This window comes from Cavia porcellus, unplaced genomic scaffold (assembly GCF_034190915.1).
Source record: "Cavia porcellus strain 051 isolate PalLab524CR breed Dunkin Hartley unplaced genomic scaffold, mCavPor4.1 scaffold_9, whole genome shotgun sequence".
Lineage (NCBI taxonomy): Eukaryota > Metazoa > Chordata > Mammalia > Rodentia > Caviidae > Cavia > Cavia porcellus.
This window is the reverse complement of record NW_026947492.1, coordinates 61,657,234-61,682,502: the sequence shown is the minus strand read 5'-3', so window position 1 is coordinate 61,682,502 and position 25,269 is coordinate 61,657,234. Positions and strand designations below refer to the sequence as shown.

Here is a 25,269-nt window from a genome sequence, read left to right as displayed (position 1 = left end):
AATTTAAGGTAACTATTTCCTTCTTTCTCAAGCTTACCAACTCAGTGAAAACGAAGGCAGCTAGGTTCTCAGCAAACAGGAAACCAAAGCCCATAGGACTAACTCCCAGGGGTTCTATCTGCCAAAGCAGTTCAATCCTTTCTGGCAAAAGAACTTAAAATTGCTGGAAACACTCTGAACTGGGAAAGGGAAAAGCAGCAAGAAGCTCCCTAAGGTGGGATACTGCCTCAAGGGTTCTGGTTATGAGAATTAATTTTATTAGAATAAATATGCAAAAGAAATTCAAACAAAATATTTAATAAGGACAATGAAGCTGTTGTAATAAACACAAATATGCACAATTTAAGAACAAAAGCTACAGTCATACCAGACTCAATGTCCAATATATTTCAAAATGTTGTTTTGGTTGTATAGCATTGGGACAATACTGATTTTGAAACATAAGCAGCTAGGACTGAGGGTGTAGCTAGCTCATTGGTAGGGCATTCGCCTAGCATGCACACCAAAGAACAAAACAAAACCAGTTGCAAATTACAGCAGTCATTTATAAACTTAATATGCATTCTTAATGCACTAGTCATTAAACATATATACATGTTATATAAAAATAGTACATAGTACTTTTTAAAAATCAGGTCAAATTTTTCAGGATTCTCTGAAACACACTCCTAGTGTTCTCATTGAACAAAGTTTGGAAGCAATCAGACACAGATCCTCTGAGACATCCTTTCACTCAGTCTGAAGAGGCTAAAAGGCATACATATTAAAGTGCCAACAGCTTAAGGAGAAAGGTATACTCCACAGCTTCTATTTAACTGTCAACAAGTCTTCTGAGACAAAACTCTTCCATCCGTCAACTCCAAACCTGCCAATTAAGACCTCAATCTATTTTTTGATTCTCCTTTACCACTTCTCTTCTGTATTTTACTTTAAATAAGCTCAAATATTAATTGTTCCTGCATGATCAAAAGTTGACCATCCTTTTTTGTGTGTGTGTGCTGGGGATCAAACCCAGCGCCTCGGTGCCTGCTAACCACGTGTTCTACCACTTAAGTTATATGTTCAACTATGATCATACCTTCTTAACTTCATATGCCATTTTTTATAGTGTTAGGTCAAACTTGATTTACCGTTTTTGTTTGTAAATAATGACTATTAAGTACTTTGTGAAAGGCTTTATACACTGAGTCCCCTTTTACTAGCTCAAGTAATCTTTGTACCAGCTCTGTGAAATAGGATAATTCATTTGCACCCACTTTATACATGAGAACATCAAGGCTCTGGAAGTTTAGAAAATTTGCTTAAAGTCAAATAAGGGAAAGGAAGTTTGTTAGAAAAGCACTGAATTAGAGTTGAGATTTTTTTTTTTTTTTTTTTTTTTTTTTTTTTTTGGTATTTTTACTGGTACCAGGGATGGAACTCACAACCACACGCTTGCAAGGCAGGCGCTTATGCCGCTGAGCTAAATCTCCAACCCCTATGGTTGAGTTTTTAAGGAATAGTGATTTTTTTTTAAGGAATAGTCAGAATATGATGTCATTCCAGACAAAGGAGCAACATATACAGGGGCACAGAAGTAATCCCATGTCTGTATTTCTAGCTACTTAAGAGATTGAGGCAGACTGATTACAAGGTTGAAGCCAGCCCAGGGAACTTAAATTTTTAGTTTTTAAAGGGTTGTGGATATGTCTTAGTAGTGAATCACTTGCCTGGTATAAACAAGGCCTTGGGGTTAATCCTTCAGTATCATTGGAGAAAAGAGAAAAAAATAAAGAATAGGAGAAAAAGAAGAAAAAACAGCTTGGTAGGTACTTCAGAAAAAATATCAGCCTTTGGAATCATTTAACCTGGGTTCAGTGTCTAATTTTGTTATGTTTTATGGCTTCTTACTATGATTTTCTAATCTAGGAACAGTAATAATAAGCTACACCATATCTAATGTGCTGTAAGATTAAGGTAAAATAATGTACATACAAGTGCCCCAGGTAGGCCAGTTCCATAAAAGACACTCAGGAGGTATTACTTTACATCCTTCACCCCGATGACAACTCAGTGATCCTTTGTCAAGAATGACACTTCCATCACTATTGAGCCTCAGACATACCTTCTCAAAGGTCAAGCTTTATAAGAACTTTTAGATACTGAAAGTTACTCAGCAAATTATGTGATAATGTCCTTAACTACTAGTTCTCAAATAAGACCCATTCTCGTATCACTCACCCGTGTAGGCCATGTTCTTAGGGTTGCCATAAGGAGCCCCAGGCTGCACGGGGCTGTAAACAGGGTTCATTGTGGAAGACAGGATCCTACAGAAAAGACAAAAACCAGCATTGATTACTGATTGCTAATTCTCTTTGACATCAGTTGCTTCTTCTTGGTGGGGAGTGATTAAGGATTGAATTCAGGGTATTTGCACAAACTGCATTCCCAGGAACACCCCCAACCCTTAATTCTTTATTTTGAGACAAGGTCTCAGTCACTGAATTGCCCAGGCTGGGCTTGAATTTTCAATCCTCCTGTCTTGGACTGCCAGAGTGCTGGGATTATACGCATATGCCACCACACATGGCCAACTTCTCCTTTAAAATTTTCAGTTTATATGGAAAGCAAAGCATTGTAGCGTAGTAAAAAGGTAACTACCAAAATATCTATGTTAGATACTTTTCCCATTTAACAGACAAAGATAGAGAAGTGATATAACTTGCTAAATGTTAACCGAGGCTCTCAGTTCATTGTTAGTCTCATATCCCACATATAACTCTGCCATTAGTATGGCATTGGTCAAGTCATGTTTCTTTTTAGTCCTGATGTAAAATGAATCTCTGAGATCCTTTCTAATTCTAATGATGCCAGTACAAGAGCTGGAAAATGGGGAATGGGGATTTAGCTCAGCAGCATAAGTGCCTGCCTTGCAAGCACGTGGTTGTGAGTTTGATCCCTGGTACCGGTAAAAGAAAAAAAAGAAAAAAAAAGAGCTGGAAAATGATAGGCTTCATGGTTTGCTATGGGAGCCTCAGAGCCTGGTAAGGGGGCACACAGCTTGCTGAAAGGAAGAGCAGCAAGTATCTTACCAACCATTCGTAACTGCAGAGGGCAAGATACCAATTACTAGCAGCTCTAAAGAAAAAAGGAGGATTTACTGCCGCTGAATATTATAATGCAAATAAGGAAACATTGTCAGGATCTCTTCAAACTTATTCGAGTCACAGAAGCTTGGAAATTTGTGTGTAGTATCACCTGCACAAGTACACTGTTAATTATCTTAATGAAGCACATTCTCCATTCTGATTAATGGAAAATCTATCATTAAGTTCTATTACCCAGCCAATGTGTCCCACTTTGTTTAGGGAGCCATTTCTTGCACATAGGCTGACATGTTTGAAAATGTGTCTCCAAATGTATTATTTACACTTCATAAAAATCAAATAATTCCCTCTTAAGTAGGTTTACATGATAGATCAGCAATTTTTTAGGTCATTAACTTCTTTGGTAGCACCTCAGGATAGGAAATAAGTCAAATGTTGAAGGCAGGGAATGAACAGCTGGCTTGACAATTATTCTGAGATTCATTAGTCTGTCCACAGTTCTCAAAAAAGAGGTGGAAAAAGAATTTGTTTCCAAAGAGAGGAGGCTAGTGTCATCAGATAAGCAAAAGGAAAAATACTACCCAACAACTTTTGAAGCTAACTTCCTGAAATTTACTCAATGTGCAGCCCAGGCAAACTACCCCCTGTAAAGAGGCTACATAAAAGTACTGCCAGTCTAAAAACTGTAACTACACTTTAGGATAATAGTTCAAGAAGGCATATGTATTTCTATTCAATTCGGGAAAAATATTCTTACAACCAGAGTTGAAAATTAAGAGCTAGCTGGGTGTGGAGGGGCACGCCTGTAACCCCGGCACTCAGGAGGTTGCAGCAGTAGGATCCTTGCAAGTTTAACACCAGCCTGGGCTATTAAGCGAGCTCAACGCCAGTCTGAACTGCTTAGTGAGATCCTGTCTCAAAAAGACAAAAAAAGAAAAAGGAAAGAAAAGAAAAGAGTGAATGATTTGGGGACAACGATGTGCAATGTATGTACCATTGTTGCCCCTGATTGACATGTTTTCAAATTTTATTTTTTCCTTTCCTTTTTTTTTCATTGAAATAAAATGGATTTAAAAAAAAAAAGAACAGAGAGATCACAGATGTTAAAGTAAGTTGGAAAACTGTAAAGTGATGTATGAACATAAGCAATGATGCTGTGTCAGTGGTGCTGATAAAAGGACAACACATTCTTTATACAATTCACCCACTTTGGGGAGTCTCTTCTATCCAACCAGTTCTCTGCCTACTATGGCAATGTAAACAGGATTGTTAAACTGATGCTGTGGTTTGGATGTATCCACCAAAACACATGATTAAAAAGTTTAATGGCCATTATAACAGTTATTAAGCGATGAGACCTTTAAGAAATGACTAGGTAGTGAAGGACCTGCTCTCATGAATGGATTAACACAATTCTCTGGGAATGTGCCTTGTATAAAGGAAGTTTGGCCCCTTTTTGCTCTCATTTACCCTCTTTTTGCCCTTAGGTTCTTCCGCCACTGGATGATACAAGAAGGCCCTGCTGGTTGTTGGCACATTAATAATGAACTTCCCAACCTCCAAACTGTGCACCAATAAATTGTTTACCTTCTCTTTCTTTTTTAAATGGTACCGAGGATCGAACTCACCACCACCTGCTTGCAAGACAGATGCTTATGCCGCTGAGCTAAATCCCCAGCCCAATAAGCTCAATAAATTGTTGAAAATTGCCGAGTCTGTGATGTTCTGTTAGGGCAGCATAAAATAAACTAAGTGCTACAAACCACAGCTGGCCCTGTAAACAACTGAGCACTCTCCTACTGAGAAGATACCCTGTATTGCTGATTGAACAAAATATGAAATTGCTTTTCATAATCAAAGAAGTTCATCAGCTCTGAAACTGGTTTCCTGCTGCTCCAAAATAAGGGCCACTGAAACAGGAGGAGTCCATGCCTGGGGCAGACCTCTACAATACATCAATTCCAATTCCAACTAATGACTATCACAAATGAGACCTGGTCGGGGTCAGAAATCTGGAATAAGACTATGATAGGGCACACAGAGTTCCCAGCTTCCAAAGGAAGATCAACTTTTTTACAACAGAATCTATACACTGTTTATAGTTTCAGGGACTGGCTAAATATCCATAGAGAGGTCAAGAGTTCCACAGTCAGGCAGATTTAAGTTCAAATCCTAGAAATGCCATATACCAACCGTGAGGGTTCCTGACCTCCTTTTTTCTGCCTGCCTGCCTCCCTGCCTACTGGTTTTGGTCTCTGTCTCTTTTTCTTTCTCTCCCCCTTAACCTTTCTGAGCTTTAGTTTCCTCTATCCTCAGAATCGAAAAAACAGTAACAAAACTTTGTAAAGGTATTTTTTATGATAAATTTACTGTGGTATCATCTATACACAATAAAATGTGCCCTTTTATAAAGGCATACAGTTCTATGAGCTGGAAAAATATATTCCGTTGTACAAATAACAACAATTCCATAATTTAGATGGAGTATTTTTACCACTCCTAAAAGTTCTCTTGCATGTTTTTTTTGTTTTGTTTTGGTGCCAGGGATCAAACTCATGACCTCACACTTGCCAGGCAGGCACTTATACTGCTGAGCTAAATCCCTGGCTCTCTTATATGTTTATAGTTAATACTATGTCTCTTACTCCCAGCTTCCAGTAACAACTGATTTACTTTCTGTTGTTGTAAGACTGTGTCTAAGGCTGTAAGGTGTGTATATATATATATATGTTTCTTTAAATTTCAGTTAAGATTAATATGAATTATTGAGAAAAAGCATAATAATTATAAAAATCTACCAATATGAATTACTGAGGAAAAGCATAATCATAAAAATCTACCAAATTGCACATTTCCTACATCTTCCTTCATCTTTTTCTAGATACTTACTTTATAATGATAGGAATATTTTAATGATAGCTGGTATAATGTTCAATGGCAGTAGAGTGGAAGGCCCTAAGTTTGAGCTCCAGCACTGTCAAAAAAGAGGGGGGAGTAATATTTGTGTTAGTGCAGCTGAGGAAGTCAATTTTCATTTTTATTTAATTTAAATTAACATAAATAGTTGCATGTTACCTTTCATTCAGAAAAACAGTATTTCAATATTATTTGTGTATCTCTCAGTCATAGTTTTAACAAAAATAATGTTTAATCACATTTGGAAACTTTTTTGTATTTCTCAAAGTGCTTCACATTAATTTTACCACTTGCTCAAGTACAAGATAAGAGAATTTTAGAACTGGAAGTAAGCACAACTCATTTTACAAATGAAAACGTGAAACTGAACAAAAGCAAATGAACAGTTCAAGGTCATAAAGCAAGCCAGGAGCAGAGTTAAGAGTAGCACCTAAAAAAGGTCAAAGATTTAATTGTCAGAACTAAAAATATAAAACTGTTAGAAGAATGAGGGGGAAACAGAAATAAGGCTTCACAACCTTGGATCTGGCAATGATTTCTTACATAAAGTATCAATAGTACAAAAGACCAAAAGAAAAGAAAGATAAATTGTATAGTCATCTAAACAAAAGCTCTTCTCTTTAAAAGATGCCATCAAGTGAAAAAAAACCACAGAATGAGAGAAAATATATTCAGATCACACACTTGATATGGGATTTGTATTTAGAACATAAAAAACCTTTATTGCTCAATAATAAAAAAGTCCAATTAAAAATGAGTAAAAGATTTGAATAGACATTTCTCCTAAGAACATACACAAATGGAAAATAAACGTTGAAAAGATGTAAATCAAAACATCATACTAAATGGTCAAAAACTGAAAACTTTCACTGTAAAATCAGGAACAAGACAGAGATGTGCACTACCACCACTTCTATTCAATACGGTTCTGAAAACATTAACCAGAGCAATTAGACAAGGGAAAGAAATAAAAGGACTAAAGATCGGAAAGGAAAAAAGTTATATTATTATTATTTGCAAATGACATGATACTCTACATAGAACACCCGAAAACTCGACCAAAACATTCTAGATTTAATAAGCAAATTCATTCATGTAACTGAATACAAAGTCAATAGCACTCCTCGACACAAGTAACAAATGTACTGAGAATTAGTGAAACCACACCTTTCTCAATAGCATTTTTAAAATGAAGTACTTAGGGGGCTAGGGATTTAGCTCAGCGGCATAAGCACCTGCCTTGCAAGCAGGCAGTCATGAGTTCGATCCCCGGTACCGATAAAAAGGAAAAAGACAAAAATAAAAATGAAGTACTTAGGAATCAAAATAGGAAGTAAAAGATTTTTTATTTATTTTTTGTACCAGGAATTGAACTGATGACACTGAGCTGAATCCCCAGTCGGAAGTAAAAGATCTTTACATTAAAAACTATATACTCTGAAAAGTAAGTTCCAAGAGAATAACAGAAAATGGAGATATCCCTTGCTCTAGGGAAAGAAACATCTAGGGAAGGAAAAACCAACATAGTGAAAATGTCCATCATTTAAAGTGAAAAATCCCAAAATTGTTAAACAGATTTAATGCAAACTCAGTCAAAACACTAGCAGTATACCTCACAAAATTTGAGAAAACAATCCAGAATTCATTTGGAACCAGAAGAGATCTAGAATACCAAAAATAATTTTTTCTGGGCAACAAAGGCAATTCCTTTGTATCACAATTCCTTACTTTAAATTATACTACAAAGCTACCATGATAAAAACAGTATGGCACTGGAAAAACCAGACCCAAGATTCAATGAAACAGATAAAACCACACAGAAACAACTCCAAACACACTCAGTCACCTTATCTTTGACCAAAGGGGCCAAATACTTTCACTAGAAGAAAGATATCCTCTTTAGTAAATGATGCTAGAAAAACTGACTTTTTTCAACAAAGGAGTCAAACAACTTCACTGCAAGAAAGATAGCCTTTTTAATAAAAAGTACTAGAAAACCTGGTCTTCCACATGCCAAAGACTAAAACTATTCCATCTCTCATCATGCACTAAACTAAAATAAAAATTGGGTCAAATACCTAAATATTAAGATGAACCTAGTGGCACATGTCTGTAATCCTCAGCCTCATGAGGCTGAGGCAGGAGGAGTGCTGTGAGTGCAAAGCCAGCCTGGGTTACATAAGGAGTTCAACATCAGTCTGGACTACATAGAAAGACTGTGTCTTTAAAAAAAAAAAAAAAGATACAGAAAGATCTAACTATTGAAACAGAAACACTAAATCTGCTGGAAGAAAAAACAGGCAGAGACATAGGAAGACTCAGGTTAGGCAAAGTGCTTATGAACAAAACTTTGACTGCTCAGGAATTATCACAAAGAAGCAACACTGCGATCTCATCATATTAAAAAGCTTCTGCACAGGGGGCTGGGGATTTAGCTCAGTGGCATAAGCACCTGCCTTGCAAACAGGCGGTCGTAAATTCAATCCCTGGTACCGATAAAAATGAAAAAGACCAAAAAGCTTTTGCACAGCAAAAAGAAATCACCAACAGAGTGAAGAGATAACCCACAGAGTGCAAAAAATTCTGGGAGCTGTTCTTCAAAGGATTACTATCTAAAATATATAAAGAACTAAAAAAAAAAAAATCATACCCTCCAAATTTGAACAGGCATTTGAAATGAATCCAAATCCATAAATGGGCATCTGAAATGAACACACACTTCTCAGATGAAGAAGTACAAACAGAAAATAAATATATGAAAAAATGTTCAACATCATTAATCATTTACAAATGTAAATTAAAACAACTGTGAGGGTCGGGGATTTAGCTCAGCAGCATAAGCGCCTGCCCGGCAAGCGCTAGATCATGAGTTTGATCCCTGGTACCAAAAAAATAAAAATAAAATAAAATAAAACAACTATGAGATTCCATCTCACTTCAGAAAGAATGGCTACTGTCAAGAAACAACCAGTAACAAATGCTGGAGGGGCTGTGGGGAAAAGGATCCCTTCTCTACTAGGCGCTTGAGCCACTGAGCTAAAACCCCAGCTTGAGACAATACTCTTAAGTGAAATAAATAGGACACACATGCAAATACCGCACTGTTACTCTGGCCTGAGAAACCGAAAGTGTAAATAAGGACCATGATATATAAAAGATGCTGTGAAACAGGAAGAAAATGTTCAAACAGGAAGAAAGGGGAATTAGGGAGAGGGAAGGAGGAAAGGAAGGGAAAAGAAAAGAAGGATAAATGAAGACAAAGCTTTTGTAAATAAAGAGGGGTTAAAAGGAGGGTAGGGGGATGGGGAAAAAATCAAATGGTATCACGTACAGGTAGAGATTCCTTATGATGAATGTGATCATTATGTAGATCTAAAATACACCAACAAACTTAATTAAAGAAAAAACTTTAAGACACCACTTCACACATATTAGAATGGCTATAATTTTAAAGAAGACAAGTAAAGAACAAGTCTAATTCATCCTTGATATGCTTTGTTTTTTAAGACAGCGTTTTGCTATGCAGTTCAGACTGGCCTGAAACTCTACGTAGCCCAGGCTGGTCTTAAACTTGCAGTGATCGTCCTGTCTCAGCCTCCTTAGTGCTGGGATTACAAGCATGCACCACTATATCCAACTGAGAAGTACCATTTTTTTTTTTTTTTTTTTTTTGGTACCGGAGATTGAGCTCACAACCTTGGGCTTGCCAGGGAGGTGCTTATGCCGCTGACCTAAATCCCCGACCCCATCCTTGATGTTCTTGTTTCAATTAGTTTATTTGTTTTATCAGTACATATTCATGATACTTGATATTCTTTCTTAAACATAAGGGATAAGGGCATTATTCTCTTCACAAGCATTTGGAACAAGTTGCAATCTCCTTACATAATAATACAAGATCCTTTTCTGGGACTTGGGAATCTAAGGATTTAAATTCACCAGGAGCTATTGACACTCAAATGATTCAAGGACCACTACCTTAAACATCCTTACCCAGATATAATTTCTCTCATATAAGCCTGATAGAGGAACTGAACAAGAACGATGACAAAGACACCGTGCTTACATTTTAGCTTGGAAGAGGTTAGTAAAAGAAGAATTTTTTAAAATGAATTATACTGTACATCAGATGGTAATAAATGCTATAAAGCGACCTACTGAGGATGTGTGGGAAGTACCGAGGACAGGGGTTGCAATTTTCATTTCATTTTGATTGATTGATTGACTGAAACAGCGGTTTTGTTTTGTATTGCAATCTGGCCTTGCACTCCTTAGGAAGCCCAGGCTAGCCTCAGGCTTACTACATCCTCCTGCTTTAGGTCCTGAGTGCTGAGGTTACAGGCATGCACCTGAACTGCTGGCTAAGGGTTGCAATTTTAAATACAATTCTTAGAAAAAATGTAACTGACATCTGAACAGAGACCTGAATAAATTGAAAGACTAAGCCATATAGAACTCTGACAAGACACTGTTCAAGTAGAGAAAACAGCAAATAAAAATGCCCGAAAGTGGAAGCATATTTGAGAAGTAAATCTGTGGAGTAAGTGAAAAAGAAAAGTAGAAAGTTAAATTCAGACAAGTAATGAAGGCAAAAAATCACGCAGGGTTTTGAAGGTCAATATAGGGACTCTTTTTATTCTAATAAGCTGGCGTGATGGTTGTCAATTTGACTGGATTAAGGTATGCTAGAAATCTGATAAAACGTTATTTTGAGTATATATGGAAGGGTAGTTTACAAAAAAAGATTAGTATTTGTGTTTTAGAGGACCAGTTGGAAAAGTGTAAGCAGGTACCATTCAACTGGCCTACCAGGAGAGCAAATACATAACGTAAACAAGTCCCTTCTCTAAGATTTGGGGCAGACGTTTTTCCACCATCTTCAGCATCAGACCTCCAGGCACACAGGCCTTTGTAGTACAAGATTTAACACTATCAGCCCTCCAGGATTTAAGGCTTTTGGCCGTGGACTAGCTACTTTATCTGCATCCTAGGATCCCCAGCTTGCATAATGCCTCTTCTGGATTCCTTACATATCATAATTATGTCAACCAATTCCCCTAATAAATTCTTTCTTGTGTATTAAAATACATATTGGTTCAGTCTCTCTGGAGATCCTTATTACAGTAGGAAGCCAGTAGAGTGTTCTGAGATAGTGTTACGATTTGACTTCACTTTAAGACTACTGACCAGGCTGGGGATTTAAAAATAAATTACAAACGATTGTGCTAATCAGATGGCAGGAAGGTAAGAGAAGCAGGGCAGTTAGGATGCTACTGAAACAGTCTAGATTAAGGATGAGGACTGTGTAAGGAGCAGGTATACAGTGAAAAACAACTTCCATTTGGAATTAATTATAGATGCTCAAGAGTTTTGTTTAGGATAATATTTGATACATAATAAATACTATGTAATGATTAATCACTAATACTACTATAAATATTATTTTAACCACCATCAGCTACCACTTACTACACTTAACTATGGTAGTTTAGATCTAAAATATCCCCCAAGATGTGTACTCAGAGGTGGTGCTTTTGGAAGGAAGGTGATTAGATCATGGGAATACAATACTCATCAGTTGAACCAGTTTATAACTGAATATTCTGTTAAGGAGGTGGTAGCCCCCGGTCAGAATAGGTGGGTCACTGAGAGTGTGACCTGGAAGAATCTATTCTTGTCTTTGGCTCCTCTTTTTGAGCTCTGCTTCCTGGCTGCCATGGGGTAGGCGCTTTCCTCCACCAGGATCCTCCACTGTGCCATTTCTGCCTTGGAGCCAACCAACTATGGACTGAACCCATTAAAACTGTGAGCAAAATAAACTTTTTCTTCTATAAATTATAAGTATCAGATAACTTATCCCAGTGATGAGAAAGTAACCAATACACCTACCACATGACAGGTACTGTGCTAGAAACTTATTAAATCCTTACATGTCTTACAAAGTCATAATGACTTTGCACAATAGGCATTATTTTTATTATATTACAAATAGGTAAATTTAAATCCAGACCAACTAAGTGACTTGTCTAAATTCTTGTAACTAAGTGACTACTACATCCAACCTACTTCCTCTATGATAGATGATTCTTCCACTCTCCCTTGTCTCCTGGCCTAGCACTGGGTTTTGCTCTGGAATAGAGACCTTCAACCCTCCTTCAACTCAGGAGCCCTTGTGCTCTCCTTAGACACTGATAAATCTCATCATCACGGAGGCAGTTTTCATCCTCTACAATACCTGGCACCTGCTGGGTCCCTACTGAGTATACACTGATAGTTACAAGAGAATAAAAGCACTGCCTGCCTGCCTGCCTTCCATTCCTACCAGCTGCCTAGCATCTTAGCTGCCATATGGTATCCATCTGAGCTGATTTCAGTTTTAAAAACTAACTTATGGGTAGCCACTGTGCAACTCTTGCCCTCCTATCTTTCTAGAGTCAAACACGGAATTGCTTGCACTTCCTGGGGTTGGATCATAAAAAGTATACTTTACTTTTGCCAGATTCTCATTTTATAGAAAATAAATGATTTGGCCTTGCATGTCTGTAACCTGACTGCAACTCCTACTACTATCCCTTTATTTCCTCTGCTCCAACCACAACGATCTCCTTGCTGGTCCCTGAACACATCACACATGCTTCTGCTTCAGAATCTTTGTGTTTGCTCTTTCTCACACCTAAATATCTTTTTTTCTGGATATGCAAATGGAATGCTTCATTTCATTCAGTGCTCTGCTCAAATGTCACCTTATCAGAAATGCCTTCTTTAACTTATATAAAATAGTTCCTCTACCCAGTGTTACTCTTCCTTTCATTTTACTTTATTTTTCTAATTGATAATTTGTCTTACCCTATTTTGTGCTATTAAAACAGAATACCTGGGGTTGGGGATTTAGCTCAGCGGCATAAGCGCCTACCTGGCAAGCGTCAGGTCATGAGTTCAATCCCCGGTACTGGAAAAAAAAAAAAAAAAAAAAAAAAAACCAGAATACCTGACATCGGGTAATTCATATTGAACAGAAATCTCCTTCTCACAGTTTTGGGAAGTCCAAGACAGAGGGCCAGCAGATGGCAACAGCTTTCTTGCTGCCTCACTGCCTGACAAAAAGGCAAGGGAGAGAACCCCTTCCTCAAAGCCCCTTCTTCAAAACTCACTTGTTAAGTATCACTTTCTAAGAAGTCTCACTTGCCAGTATACATTGGCAATTAGATCTCAACCTAAGTTTTGAAGGGGATTTATACCATAGCAACACTATCACCTATATTTTCTCACTTATTATTTCCCTCATTATAGAGTAAATTGCAAAATGAGGATTCTGTTTCTTTTGTCTTATATCCTCAATACACAGCACTTAGTCTCACATGCTCAGCTACCCTAAATAAAGACAGTAGCTGAATAAACAATAAACTATCCCTTATGCTTCACCAAAGACAACTCTGGCAAAAGCTTTAAGGTGCTTGGCACTTCTTGGCATAGCCCAGCCAACGGTGCCACATCCGCCAGTAACTACTTTTCAGAGAAGTCTCTACTGGGAGCTCACTTGGACTGAACAAGCAATGGGGAGTCCAGCAGTAGCATGGTGTGTGAGAGTGAAAACAGACGTATTAAAGACTTCTCTCTTGATAAAGCTGGTTTTCACTCTTAAGACTGCTCCCTACTACTCTGCAAGTAGCTTGCTACTGCCCTCAAAATACCTAGATTAATTCTTTTAAAACAGCAGTGAAATTTATGGTCAAAAAATATTAAGAAGAAAAGCCCAAGGATTAAGGATGAATACTTGGAAATATCATTTGCATAGTAGGTTGTAGTCCTTAAAATTAATTGTTTTGGTTTACAAAATACATTAGAATTTTCAGACTTTTACTATTTAAAAGTACTTTCTTATTTAAAATGAGACCTTAACTGATATCTCTTGATCCTTTGAAATAAGCAATGGAAAGATTATTAGTTTCATTTGACAACTAAAGAATAGAAAGGCTTAATGCTTAATGCCTTTTGGGATGGATACTGCAGGAAAGGAGAAAGTGTCTGCCCCAAGGGGGTTATGGTATAGCTGGAAAAGTTTCAAAGTTAAATAAAAATAAAGATGCTACTAAAATAACGAAAGGAGGCAAAACTTCTGGAACAGTCGTGGTGTTCATCAAACTCTCCCACAGAAAGCAAAATTAAAACTAGACAAAATGATCAAAAACAACTATTTCAGGCCCCTGATTTTTTTTTAATAGTGTTGGGTTCAAACTTAGAGCCTAGTGCATACTAGGCAAGTGTTCTACCATTGAGCTAGCCCCAACCCCTATAACGACATATCCAGTGGTCTTAAACTCCTCCTCCACCACCACCACCACCACCCCTACATACACACAGACACACACACACACACACACACACACACACACACACACACACGGGATCAAACCCAGGGACTTACGTATCCTAAGCCAGAATCCAAACAATGAGGTATACCTGCTACCTTAACTTCCTTCTTTTTTCCTGAAATAGGGTCTTGTTATGCTGTACACTCTGGTTTCAAACTTCTGGGCTCAACTAATCTTGCCTTAGGCTCCAAAGTAGCTAGGACCACAGGCATTCAACCTCTTTGAATTTTTGTTTGTTTGTTGTTTTCTTGTTTAAATGTGGGATGTCACTATGAAGCCAAAAGGCTGACTTAAACTCGTTGGCTTCAGGGCTCTTCCTGCCTCAATCTTCTAAGTAGCTGGGACTATACCTATATGCTATCATTCAGGCCTCTGAAAATTAATGAAAGGTATACACCAAAAATGTTATTCAGTAAAAAACTGCTAAACTACATTAAGAATGGTGAGGGTCTATGGAATGTTAGCCTGGGTTTACCCTTATTCTCTAGCTCCCCAGCTCTCTGGGATTAATTCGACCAGACCAAACCAGACCAGGCCAGGCCAGGCCAAGAGGACCATTGCTACCAGAGATGGCTTGATTAATTTGAAAATAAGAATAGAGAATCTCACATGCAGAGTCATGGTCAAAATCAATAGTGAAACACTGTGAAACAATAGCAAATAATTTACAAAGGCCACTACTGCAGTGAGGCCATAATGCTCTTTGGGGCTGCCAAGAGACCTGAGGTAACCCACAAATTTAGAATGGAGTTCTGGGGAACAAAATAGCCCAATGAGTCTTGGTAAGTTAGAGACACTAGAGATAGAGGAGTCTTACTATCTGTTGACCTTGGATAAATTTAAAGTCTTGTATTTATCAAAGCTAAAAGCTAGAGCAGACAGTTTAAATTGCCTAAACCTGAATGCACTCCCCAAGGCACAGATCTATCCGTAAGGGGCAGAAGTTTTCCAAACTGATGTTTAAGTATACCCCCTGACCAACCATTGGTTGGTCATTAATCTATGCCAACCCAAGCCAAGTTTGAAAATTGAAACAAGAATTTTTAAGAAATATGACCAGAGTCACATGTACTCTACAGTAAAGCACCTAAATAAGTTGCTGAACAAAAACCCAGAAAGAACACCCTCTTCACACATGTAAAGTGTATGCATGTGAGTGGAGAAGGTGTCTGAATCAAAAGCTGCTACAATATATTATTTAAAATACCCTTACAATATATTATTTACCCTACAACATATTATTTATTATACAATTTATTATTTACCCTACAATATATTATTTACCCTACAATATATTATTATTACCCTACAATATATTATTTAAAATACCCTTCAAACTGGGGGTGATGGTGCTGGGCTATAATCCCAGCACTTGAGAGGCCAAAGTAGGTGGATAGCCACAAGTTTAGGGCAAAGCTGGGCTACATAATGAGTTCAAACTCACCCAAGACTACACTGCAAGATCCTGTCTCAGAAAAACTAAAAATAAATACATAAAATCAAAACATATATATTCTTCAACAACAAATCATGAAATATGCAAAAAATAGAATGTTTCCCATTTATGAGAAATTAAAAATAGGAAACAACAGATTTTATCTTCTAGGAAATCCAAATATTGAAATCACCAGATAAAGACTTTTAAGGCAATTACAAATCTAAAAAGAGTTAAAGAAAACCATACTTAAAGGATTGAAGCAACATATGATAATAATGATTCATCAAATACAAAATATCAAAAAACAGAAATTATAAGAAGTAAAAAGAATTAAACTGAAATTGTATTCTAAAATGCAACATTCACTCATCAAGAAATCATCAACAACAAATGCTGGAGAGACTGTGAGGAAAAAGGAAATCTTTTCCATTATTAGTGGGAGTATAGACTGGTAAAACCACTGTGGAAATCAATGTAGAGATTCCTCAAAAAACTAGGACTAGAGGTCCCATTCAACCCAGCTATTCCCCTTCTGGGTATTTTCCCAAAAGAATTTAAAACATCATACCACAGTGATATATGTGCATCCATGTTTATTGCAGCACAATTTGTAATAGCCAGATCTTGGAAACAACCTAGATGCTCACTGACTGAGAAATGGATTAAAAGATGTGGTGTTTTTACTATAAGGGAATACTACTCAGTCATAAAGAAGGATAAACCGGAGGCTTTTATAGGTAAATGGATTCAACTTGAGACTGTACTCATAAATGAAATAAATCAGACACACATGTGTAAATTTTATACTGTCTCACTAATGTGAGAAGTGGAAAGAAACAACATATGTATATCTATATCTATAAATAGTTAAGATAGCTATACTACTGATTTTTCTAAGTCCACTGAAGAGAAATATTTGTGCTAGTATATTTTGCACAACTGAATACAGATGTCTTGTGCTCTGGGTAAATGATTTGGAGATGAAAATGTGTAATGTATGTACCATTGTTGCCTCCTGATTGACAAGTTTTGAAATTTTGGGGTTTTTTGTCTTTGAAATAAAATGAATTTGAAAAAAATGAAATGAAATATTCAAGAAAGGCTCAACAGCAAATATGAGCTGACAGAAGAATTACTGAAGAGAGATCAATATATAATATGTAATTTTGAATTTTGAGATTCTGGAAAAATGGCAGAACAGTAAGCATCAGAGTAAATAGTCTCTCAGAGAGAAACAGCCCAGATGCTGGAATATAGCATTCTGGAGAAGAGAAAAGAAATGGGTCCCCTCAACCCAGGAAGAAACTAAAGTGAGAATAGAAGCCCACAGAGAGAATTAAAAGAAAAGGAAAACTTAGAAGGCAGTAGCCATAGACACCTTCACTGGGGTTGGTCCCACTGTGTGAGAAGCGCCACTGGAATCTGGAGACGCACAGTCATAGTGAAATGGGTGGCTGCCAAGCCCAAAGGCCTTGACGGGGAGACACAGTGGTGGAGGGAGCAGCAGACCGAAAAACTACACTGGCCAGCGGTGAGTGTGGGGGACTCAGTACTCCCGCGGGAGTGGGTGATTAGCTGGGTGCCATTTTGGAGTTGGGCAGGATGAGTCCAGAAACAGAACTGTAGCCAGCTTCATTCAGCCCACTCCTAGCACAAAACAGACTGGTAGAAATTGCTTGGACTGAGTCTTGCCCCAGTGCACGGTCGAACAGCTACCACAGAGGTTTCCCTAATGCTATCCCTAACCAATCCCACCCACATGGCACACACTACTGTGGTGAAGACTCCCTGTGGTTAACCAGCACGGAAGGGTGGGACCAGCCTGCCCCACCCCTGCTTATCCTCCAGTAGTCACCAGCAGATTGGGGAAAGCAGCAAACAGGAATCCCTAGCCAGGACACTTCAGAGTAATTACAACCAATACAGGAAGTGCCAGTACCCACTACCCACTTGTCTGGAAGAAACCAGGAACATGACAAGAAGAAGAAACAAAAGGTAGTCTCTGGCCTCCAACCCAAGCAGTACTGGTCCAGGAGAGGTAAACACAGAAGACACACCTGCAGTTTCTGAAGTAACAGCACCTGACATAAAAAAACAACTTTGTGAAACTATAAAAGAACTTAAAACAGAAATACTAATACAAGTAAAGAAAGATATAAGAAAAATAATACAAGAAATGCAAGCACCTCTAAAGGAGACACAGATGGAATAATGGAGGACACAGGAAAGGAAGGAAACCTTCAATGAAGAATATAAAAAAATTTAGAATACATGAAACAGATTCAAAGAGATTACCAGGAAATTAAAAATTCCATTGAAAGCTGGAAAAACTGCTTGAAAGAAACAAAGATAGACTATCAAACCTTGAAGACAGATTTGCAACTTGTGATGGCAAAAGGAAAGATCTCTTAAAACTAACAAGGAACCAGCAAGTAACAACACAAAGGCTAGAAGATGACAAGAGGATCTACAATGTAAGAATAAAAAATGTGAGTGAAGAAGCAGGAGTAAACACAAATGAAATACAAAGGCTATTTACAGAAATAAAGAAAACTTCCCAAGCATAGGAAAAGGAAATGATATTCAGATAAGTGAGGCATACAGAACTCCAGCCAGTTATAACCAAAATACATCTATACCCTGACATATAATAACCAAGATCACAGAAATTCAACACAAGAACACAATATTAAAAGCTGTCACAGAAAAGAAACAGATCACTTGTAAAGGAAAACCCATCAGAATCACAACAGACTTTTTAACACAAACCATCAAATCAAGAAGAGCTTGAAGTGAAGTATTCCAAGTCCTGAAAGAAAATAACCTCCAACCCAGATTGATGTACCCTGAAAAACTATCTCTCAAAATTAATAGAGAAAGAAGATTCTTCCATGACAAAGAGGAACTGTGGGAGTTCATGACCACCAAACCAACCCTACAAAAAATACTGAAGGACATTCTAGAGAGAGAAAAAAAGACTACAGTTTCAGGAACAGCGGCAGAGGGGGCTGGCTGAATGGGGCAGACATTGGAATGAAGGGGAAAAGTAGACAAACAATGGCAGAGATAAGGCAGAGAAGGATGGCCATAATCACTAATATGGATGGCCTCAATTCACCAATAAAAAGAAACACAGGCAGAGTGGATCAGGAGATAGGGTCTATAAATATGCTCTATATAAGCAATACAATTAATCCAAAAGAGGATTTATAGACTGAAAATCAAAGATGAGTAAACAATGCTCTGTGTGACAGGAAACCAGATAAAAGTGGGGGTAGCCTTCCCATCAGCTGCAGATTGGCTAGAAAGCCATTACACTTTTATACCATGGAAAACTACTCAACTATAAAGAAAGAAAACCTTAAGGCTCTTGTAGGTAAATGGATACAACTTGAGATCATGCTCAGGGGTAAAAAGGTTCAGAATCACTTAGGTGAATAGCAGGCTGCTCCCTAATCTAAGAACTAAAGGAGTTAGTGAGATACAAAATGTACAATGCACCTTGTGAAAGTGAAAGCGGAAGAATTGTCTAAAAAAGGAAGGCAGTGGCCATTGTTAATTTTGTATCATGATTTGAACCCCATATTGTTTTCATCGCTCTGTTTAGTCTGGTTTTATTCTGTTCCAGTTTGACTACGGGTACTAGATTTGATGGCATGGACAGTTATTCCAACGATAGCAGGATATACTATGGTAGCCATTTTTATTTCCTATTAGCTTAATTTGAAGCCCTGTATTGCTTTCACTGTCTTGTTGTGACTGATTTTATTTGAATCTGTTTTGTCTGATCATTGTCTTGTTTTGACTGATTTTATTCGAATCTGTTTTGTTTGATAGTATTAAGTCTGAGGGTACAGGCAACTACTCTGAAGACAATGAGATTAACTATGACACCCATTCTGGTCTGACTATTACCTTTTGAAGTCCTATAATGTCTCCAATGCTTCAGTTTTATTGATTCTGTTCTGTACTGTTTTGTTCAATTTTATTATGCCTGATGATATGGGAAATTCTCTTGAAGGTAACAAGAGGCATTATGGTAACCACTGTTGATCACCTTGTATTTTGGTTTTAAGTCAAGTACTATGTCCATCCTTTTGTTTTGACTGATCCCATTTTGTTGTGTTTCATTGGGTTTTATTCTCTTCAAAAAAAAAAAAAAAAAAAAAAAGAAGCAGCAGCTTGAAAAAAATATGTAATCTTAAAGGAAAACAAAAAAAATTTAAAAAAAGTCTCAGAGACCTACAAGTTATGTATCCAACATATTAACACACAAGTATTGGCTCTGAATCAAGGCCGGCAGCTTCCTGACACTGTTGGTTTCAAGCAGGAGCCTAAAGACATGTCATTCTATGATCTGTTGGCCATTTCAAAACTTGGGCAGTGAAATGGTCAATTCATTAGAAAGAAACAGCTTGAAGCAACCCCTCCCCCACTTCCCTTGTGAGCAGCTGTGTGTGGCAGGCTGTGGCAGCCTAGGATGGGAGCCACTGGCTTTTACTGGGACTGCACCATGCCGGGACCTGAAGCACCGGGAAACCAAGCAACCCCTGGCCCGCTGGTGAGCGGCTGTGAGCACGGCAGGGTATGGTGGCCCAGGACGGGAGCCTCTGGAGTTTACTGGGATCCACACCATGCTGGGATCTGGAGCACTGGGAAACCAAGCAACCCCTCGCCCGCTGGTGAGTGGCTGTAAGAGTGGCAGGCTCTGATGGCCCAGGACAGGAGCCTCTGGCCTTTACTGGGACCAGGGCCATGCTGGTACCTTGAGCACTGGGAAACCAAGCAACCCCCCCTCCATAAGTGGCTCTGAGCGTGGCAGGCAATGGTGGCCCAGGACGGGGCCTCTGGCGTTTACTGGGACCCCAAACCATGCCGGGACTTGGAGCTCCAAAAAAGCAAGCAACCCCTCCCCACCCCAGTGAGCAGCTATGAGCATGGTAGGCTGCGGTGGCCCAGGACAGTAGCCACTGGTGTTTACTGGGGCCCCGAGCCATGCTGGGACCTGAAGTGCCAGGAAACCAAGCAACCCCTCCCCCTCTTCCTGTTTTGTTTATCTGAACTTCAATATACATGAAAGTACAGACAGTTATTTTGAAGACAACAAGAGAATCTGACAGCCATTAGTGACTTCCCTATTGTCTGGTTCTCAAGACCTAAAACGCCTTCCTCATTCTGTTCGGATCAGTTTTATATTATGTTGTTTTGTATGAATTCTCTGTATGCAAAGACATGGACAACTATTTGGAAGAAAACAAGAGACAAATATGATAGACACTGAAGGTCCCAGGTTGTCTAGCTTTGAAATTTATATCTGTTACATTGTTTTATGTCCTATTTTGTTCTGTTTTGCTGTGTTTAATTTTACCCCCTTTAAAATATAAATTTTTAAAAAACATACAAGTAATAGGACTGCTCAAAAGACAGTAGGAAAAAAAAAGCACAAAGCTATAATGCCCATGCCCCTAAATCCTCCAAACTTAAGTTAAAAACAGTAACAACAGAGACTAAACAGCTGCTGTTGTTTGAATGTGATTTGAGTGTGTCTCATACACTCAGAGGCAGGCCTTTTATTAGAGAATAGCAGGATCATGAGGGTGCTGCACTCATGGGGAGATTCACCCACAGATGAGTTCAATGGCTGTGTGCGCTGATAGAAGGGAGGGCCTGGTAGGAAGAGGCGGTTCACTGGGGGCATGACCTGAAAACACGTATCTTTCCCTCCCTGATTCTTTGTTCTCTGCTTCCTGGCTGTTATGATGTGAGCAGTTTTCCTCTGCCCAGGACCTTTCATGCCTTTTTGCTAGGAGCCAGCAGACCATGAAATAATTAAGACTCCTGAAACCAAGAGTTCCACACTCTAAGTTGTAGGTGTCAGGTATTGTGTCTCTGTGAGGAGAAAAGTGATCAAAACACTCTCAAGTTTCATGTGCTGAACGCTTGATTTTTAGGATATCAATATTGGGAGGTGATGTGGAAAATGTAAAAGATGGGGCCTCGTGGGAATGCCCTTGGAAAGACTATGAGATTGTAGGCTTCTGGCTTCCTATTTGGCAATGTGATCTCCTGTTCTCACAAATGCTATTGCTGTTGCCATCTCCATTGCCATATTCCTTCACTTTGGACTCTTGTTATTAAGAATTACATGCATGAGAGGTTGTAGCTGGAGAAAGTGAGAACCTTGCAAGAGTCATGTTGTTGGGATTATCAGTTTATAAAACTGTAAGTTAAATAAGACTTTCTGCAGGGCATAGTGGTGCACATCTATAATCCCAGCACTCAGGAGAGTGAGGCTGTGAGCTCAAGGCCAACCTGAGCTATATATTGACACCCTGACATACCCCCCAAAAAAGCTCTATCTAGCCCACCTTAGATATTTTGCTATTTTAAAAAAAAAACAAATACAGCTACACATCCAAGAAACAATGAACCCCAAGCTATATAAAACAAAAAGACTGACATCTTTACACATTATAGTAAAACCATTGAAAGTCAAACAAAACATTAAAAATGTAAGGAGAAAACAACTTACCAGACAAAAAGGTACACTAATAAGTTTAACACCTGACTTCTTATCAGAAACAATGGAGGCCAGAATATGCTGGAAAAAATAACCTAGAGGAAGGAAGGGAGGATGAGCAAGAGCACAAGTGAAAGCAAGAGCGCTAGAGTGAAAGAAAGAAAGAAAGAAAGAAAGAAAGAAAGAAAGAAAGAAAGCGTGAGCCAGGCATAGTGGTGTACACCTGTAATCCCATTATTTGGGAGGCTGAGGCACAAGAATTACTGCAAGTTCAAGACCAGCCTCAGCTATAAAGTGAGCTCAAGGCCAGCCTGAACTGCATAGTGAGATTCTGCTCAAAAACACAAAAGAAAGAAAGAAAGAAAGAAAGAAAGAAAGAAAGAAAGAAAGAAGAAAAGAAAGAAGAGGAGGGGAAAGAAAAGAACAAACCTCTGTCAAGCAAGAATTCTAAACTCAGCAAAACTATTCTTTGAAATTGAAGGCCAAAAAAAAAAAAAAAAAGAAAAGAAATTGAAGGCAAATAATAAACTCATTTTCAGATAAGGAACAACTAAAAGAGTTTAATGCTAGCAACTTGCCTTTCAAAAACTGCTAAAGAAATACTAAGGCTGAAAGGAAGGGATGGATACTAGACAATCATTCAAATTCACATGAAAAAATAAGAGTACCAATAAAGGTTATGGCATAAATATTTTTCTCTTATCTAATTTAAGATACAACTATATCACTGATTTTATATATAAAGATGTAAAATAAAGATGTAATTCTTAAAAACAAGAGTTTGAAGTTAAAAACAAGAGTCTAAAGTAAAGGAGTATGAGAATGGAGGCATACTGAAGCAAATTTTCTATACTTACTAAAATTAGTTGTGCATCTGAAATATTATAATACAATATTGATAGTAAATTAGGATACATAATCTCTAAAGCAACTATTGACGGAAAAAATTATAAATTATAACAAATGACCATTAAAAAGAAAAACTAATGACATGTCATAACATAGATCAACTCTGAAAGTGTCCCAAAAGAAAGAAGCCAGAGCAAAAGACCACATATTGTATGACTCCATTCTGTGAAATAGTTAGATAAGGCAGACAGTAGATTTTTGGTTGTCTGGAAATTAGATTGCACACAGGAGCAAAAGATTTCTTCTGGCCAATAAAAGTGATCTAAATGATTTTGGTGACAATTTTGACCTGAGAGCATCTGAATGAATGAGGCAGCCATTCTGGCTATCTACTACTGTCATCAAATTAAGCACTAGAATTTAAAGAAAGAAGAGGAGATTATCAGTAGACAGCAATCTACTCAGTTAAAGATTTTATTTCCCAATCTCTTTAGTAGTTACGTGCTACCATCTGATTAGTTCTGCCCAATAAGATAAAACTGAAATACGGTATATTAAAAAAAAAAAAAAAACCTTCTGGGAAGGCTTCATAAAAGGAATATCATTAGCATAGGAAATGTCCTGTCTTTCCATCTTTCTTTCTCTTTTTTTCTCAGCCTTCTTGAATTAGGACAAGATGACTTAACTCAGCAGCCATCTTTTCCACAAAATGACCTTGAAAATGGAAGCTTTAAGCTGATGATGATAGAAGCAGCTTTAATGATTTCATGAAACATCCTTTGCAGCTCCGGACTACATACCTCTGCGCTTCTTTTGCATGGAAAAACACTAAAACCATTTAAAACTATTACTATTTTAGATTTCTGCTACATACATGTAGCTGAACTCAATCCTATTCAGTTAGGGAGATATAAAATGCTTCAAAAGTTTCAAAAGAATGCGTCCTTTGATCTATGTTTTAAAGGATGACAAGAATTCTATAGAGACAGTAGAGAAGGAAAGGTCAATTTGTGAAATTATACCAGGAGAGAAGTGAGACAGTCAGAGAACACTGAGTAGTGATGGAAGACTAAAGCATAGAATCTGAGGGAAAACATGGCAAAGATATTATCATTCCTGTCCCCATTTCTAATTTGTGTGCACTCAGCTCCTACAAAGGATCTCAAAAAGCCAGATTTGGCATGGCAACAGGTCATTTTATGATCTCATAGGTCGGTCTCTGAACTTTTCTGTTAGAAACATTCACTGTGGCTATAATTTGTTTGCCTGATTCTTTTCTTCCAGCTATATTTTCAACACAAAGAGATAATGGGACTACACCACTGATTTACTACTAAATTCCTACAAATAAGCTTCATATAAAAGCAGTGTGCTCAAGAAACATTTAACTAGGTAAATAAATGAATGATTGAACATGTGAAATCATTTTCCCCCAAGTACTACGGATGAATCCAGGGCTTCGAACACGCTATGCAAGTGTTCTACTCCGAACTAGTGCCCAGCCTTAAAAAAAAAACACTTTGTTTAACTTCATTCTAGAAATTAACTTTTCCTGTCAAATTTAAAAAACTCAGCCAGTACTTGGGAGGTTGAGGCAGGAGGATTGCCGTGAGTTCAAGGCCAGTCTGAGCTACAGTGAGTTCAACACCAGCTTCAACTACAGAGTGAAACCCTGTCTCAAAGAGAGAGAGAGAGAGAGAGAGAGAGAGAGAGAGAGAGAGAGAGAGAGAGAGAGAGAGAGAGAGAGAGAGAGAGAGAGAGAGAGAGAGAGAGAGAGAAAGCAAGCCCAGATATAGGTTTTCCCATATTCTACCAGATACAGGTTTTCCCATAAGCCCATTATTTTTGAAGCCCAGTTTTTATAGTAGCTGTTTCTTTACATTGTCTGCCAAATGTAATCAGATTATAGATTAGATTTTTGCACTTTATAATTCTGTATACAAAGTTTCATTTCAGAAAATATTTCAATTTAAAGATGCATTTTATAATTCTGTATACAAAGTTTCATTTCAGAAAATATTTCAATTTAAAGATGAAATATTTAAGAAATATTAAAGAAGAACTCTGACTTCCAGGAATCTTCCAAAG

The 25,269-nt window shown here is 37.9% G+C and overlaps 1 protein-coding gene and 1 non-coding gene across 4 annotated transcripts in view; one reads left to right on the top strand and one right to left on the bottom strand.

The window, feature by feature from the left end:
• Fam168a (family with sequence similarity 168 member A) overlaps positions 1-25,269 on the bottom strand; it is a 203,461-nt gene that overhangs the window by 84,034 nt on the left and 94,158 nt on the right. For 2 of the 3 annotated variants that reach the window (XM_013145324.3, XM_013145322.3), the window contains exon 2: positions 2,221-2,306. In XM_013145324.3, coding sequence (XP_013000778.1) covers positions 2,221-2,290 — 70 coding nt within the window. In that variant the 5' untranslated portion in view covers positions 2,291-2,306. Of the gene's footprint in view, positions 1-2,220; positions 2,307-5,975; positions 6,061-25,269 lie in introns of all 3 variants that reach the window. The other variant, XM_003463453.5, reaches the window with a different exon arrangement.
• On the top strand, positions 20,092-20,228 carry LOC111755102 (small nucleolar RNA SNORA2/SNORA34 family). The gene has a single exon (XR_002789689.1). It is a non-coding gene; the product is annotated as a small nucleolar RNA SNORA2/SNORA34 family (small nucleolar RNA).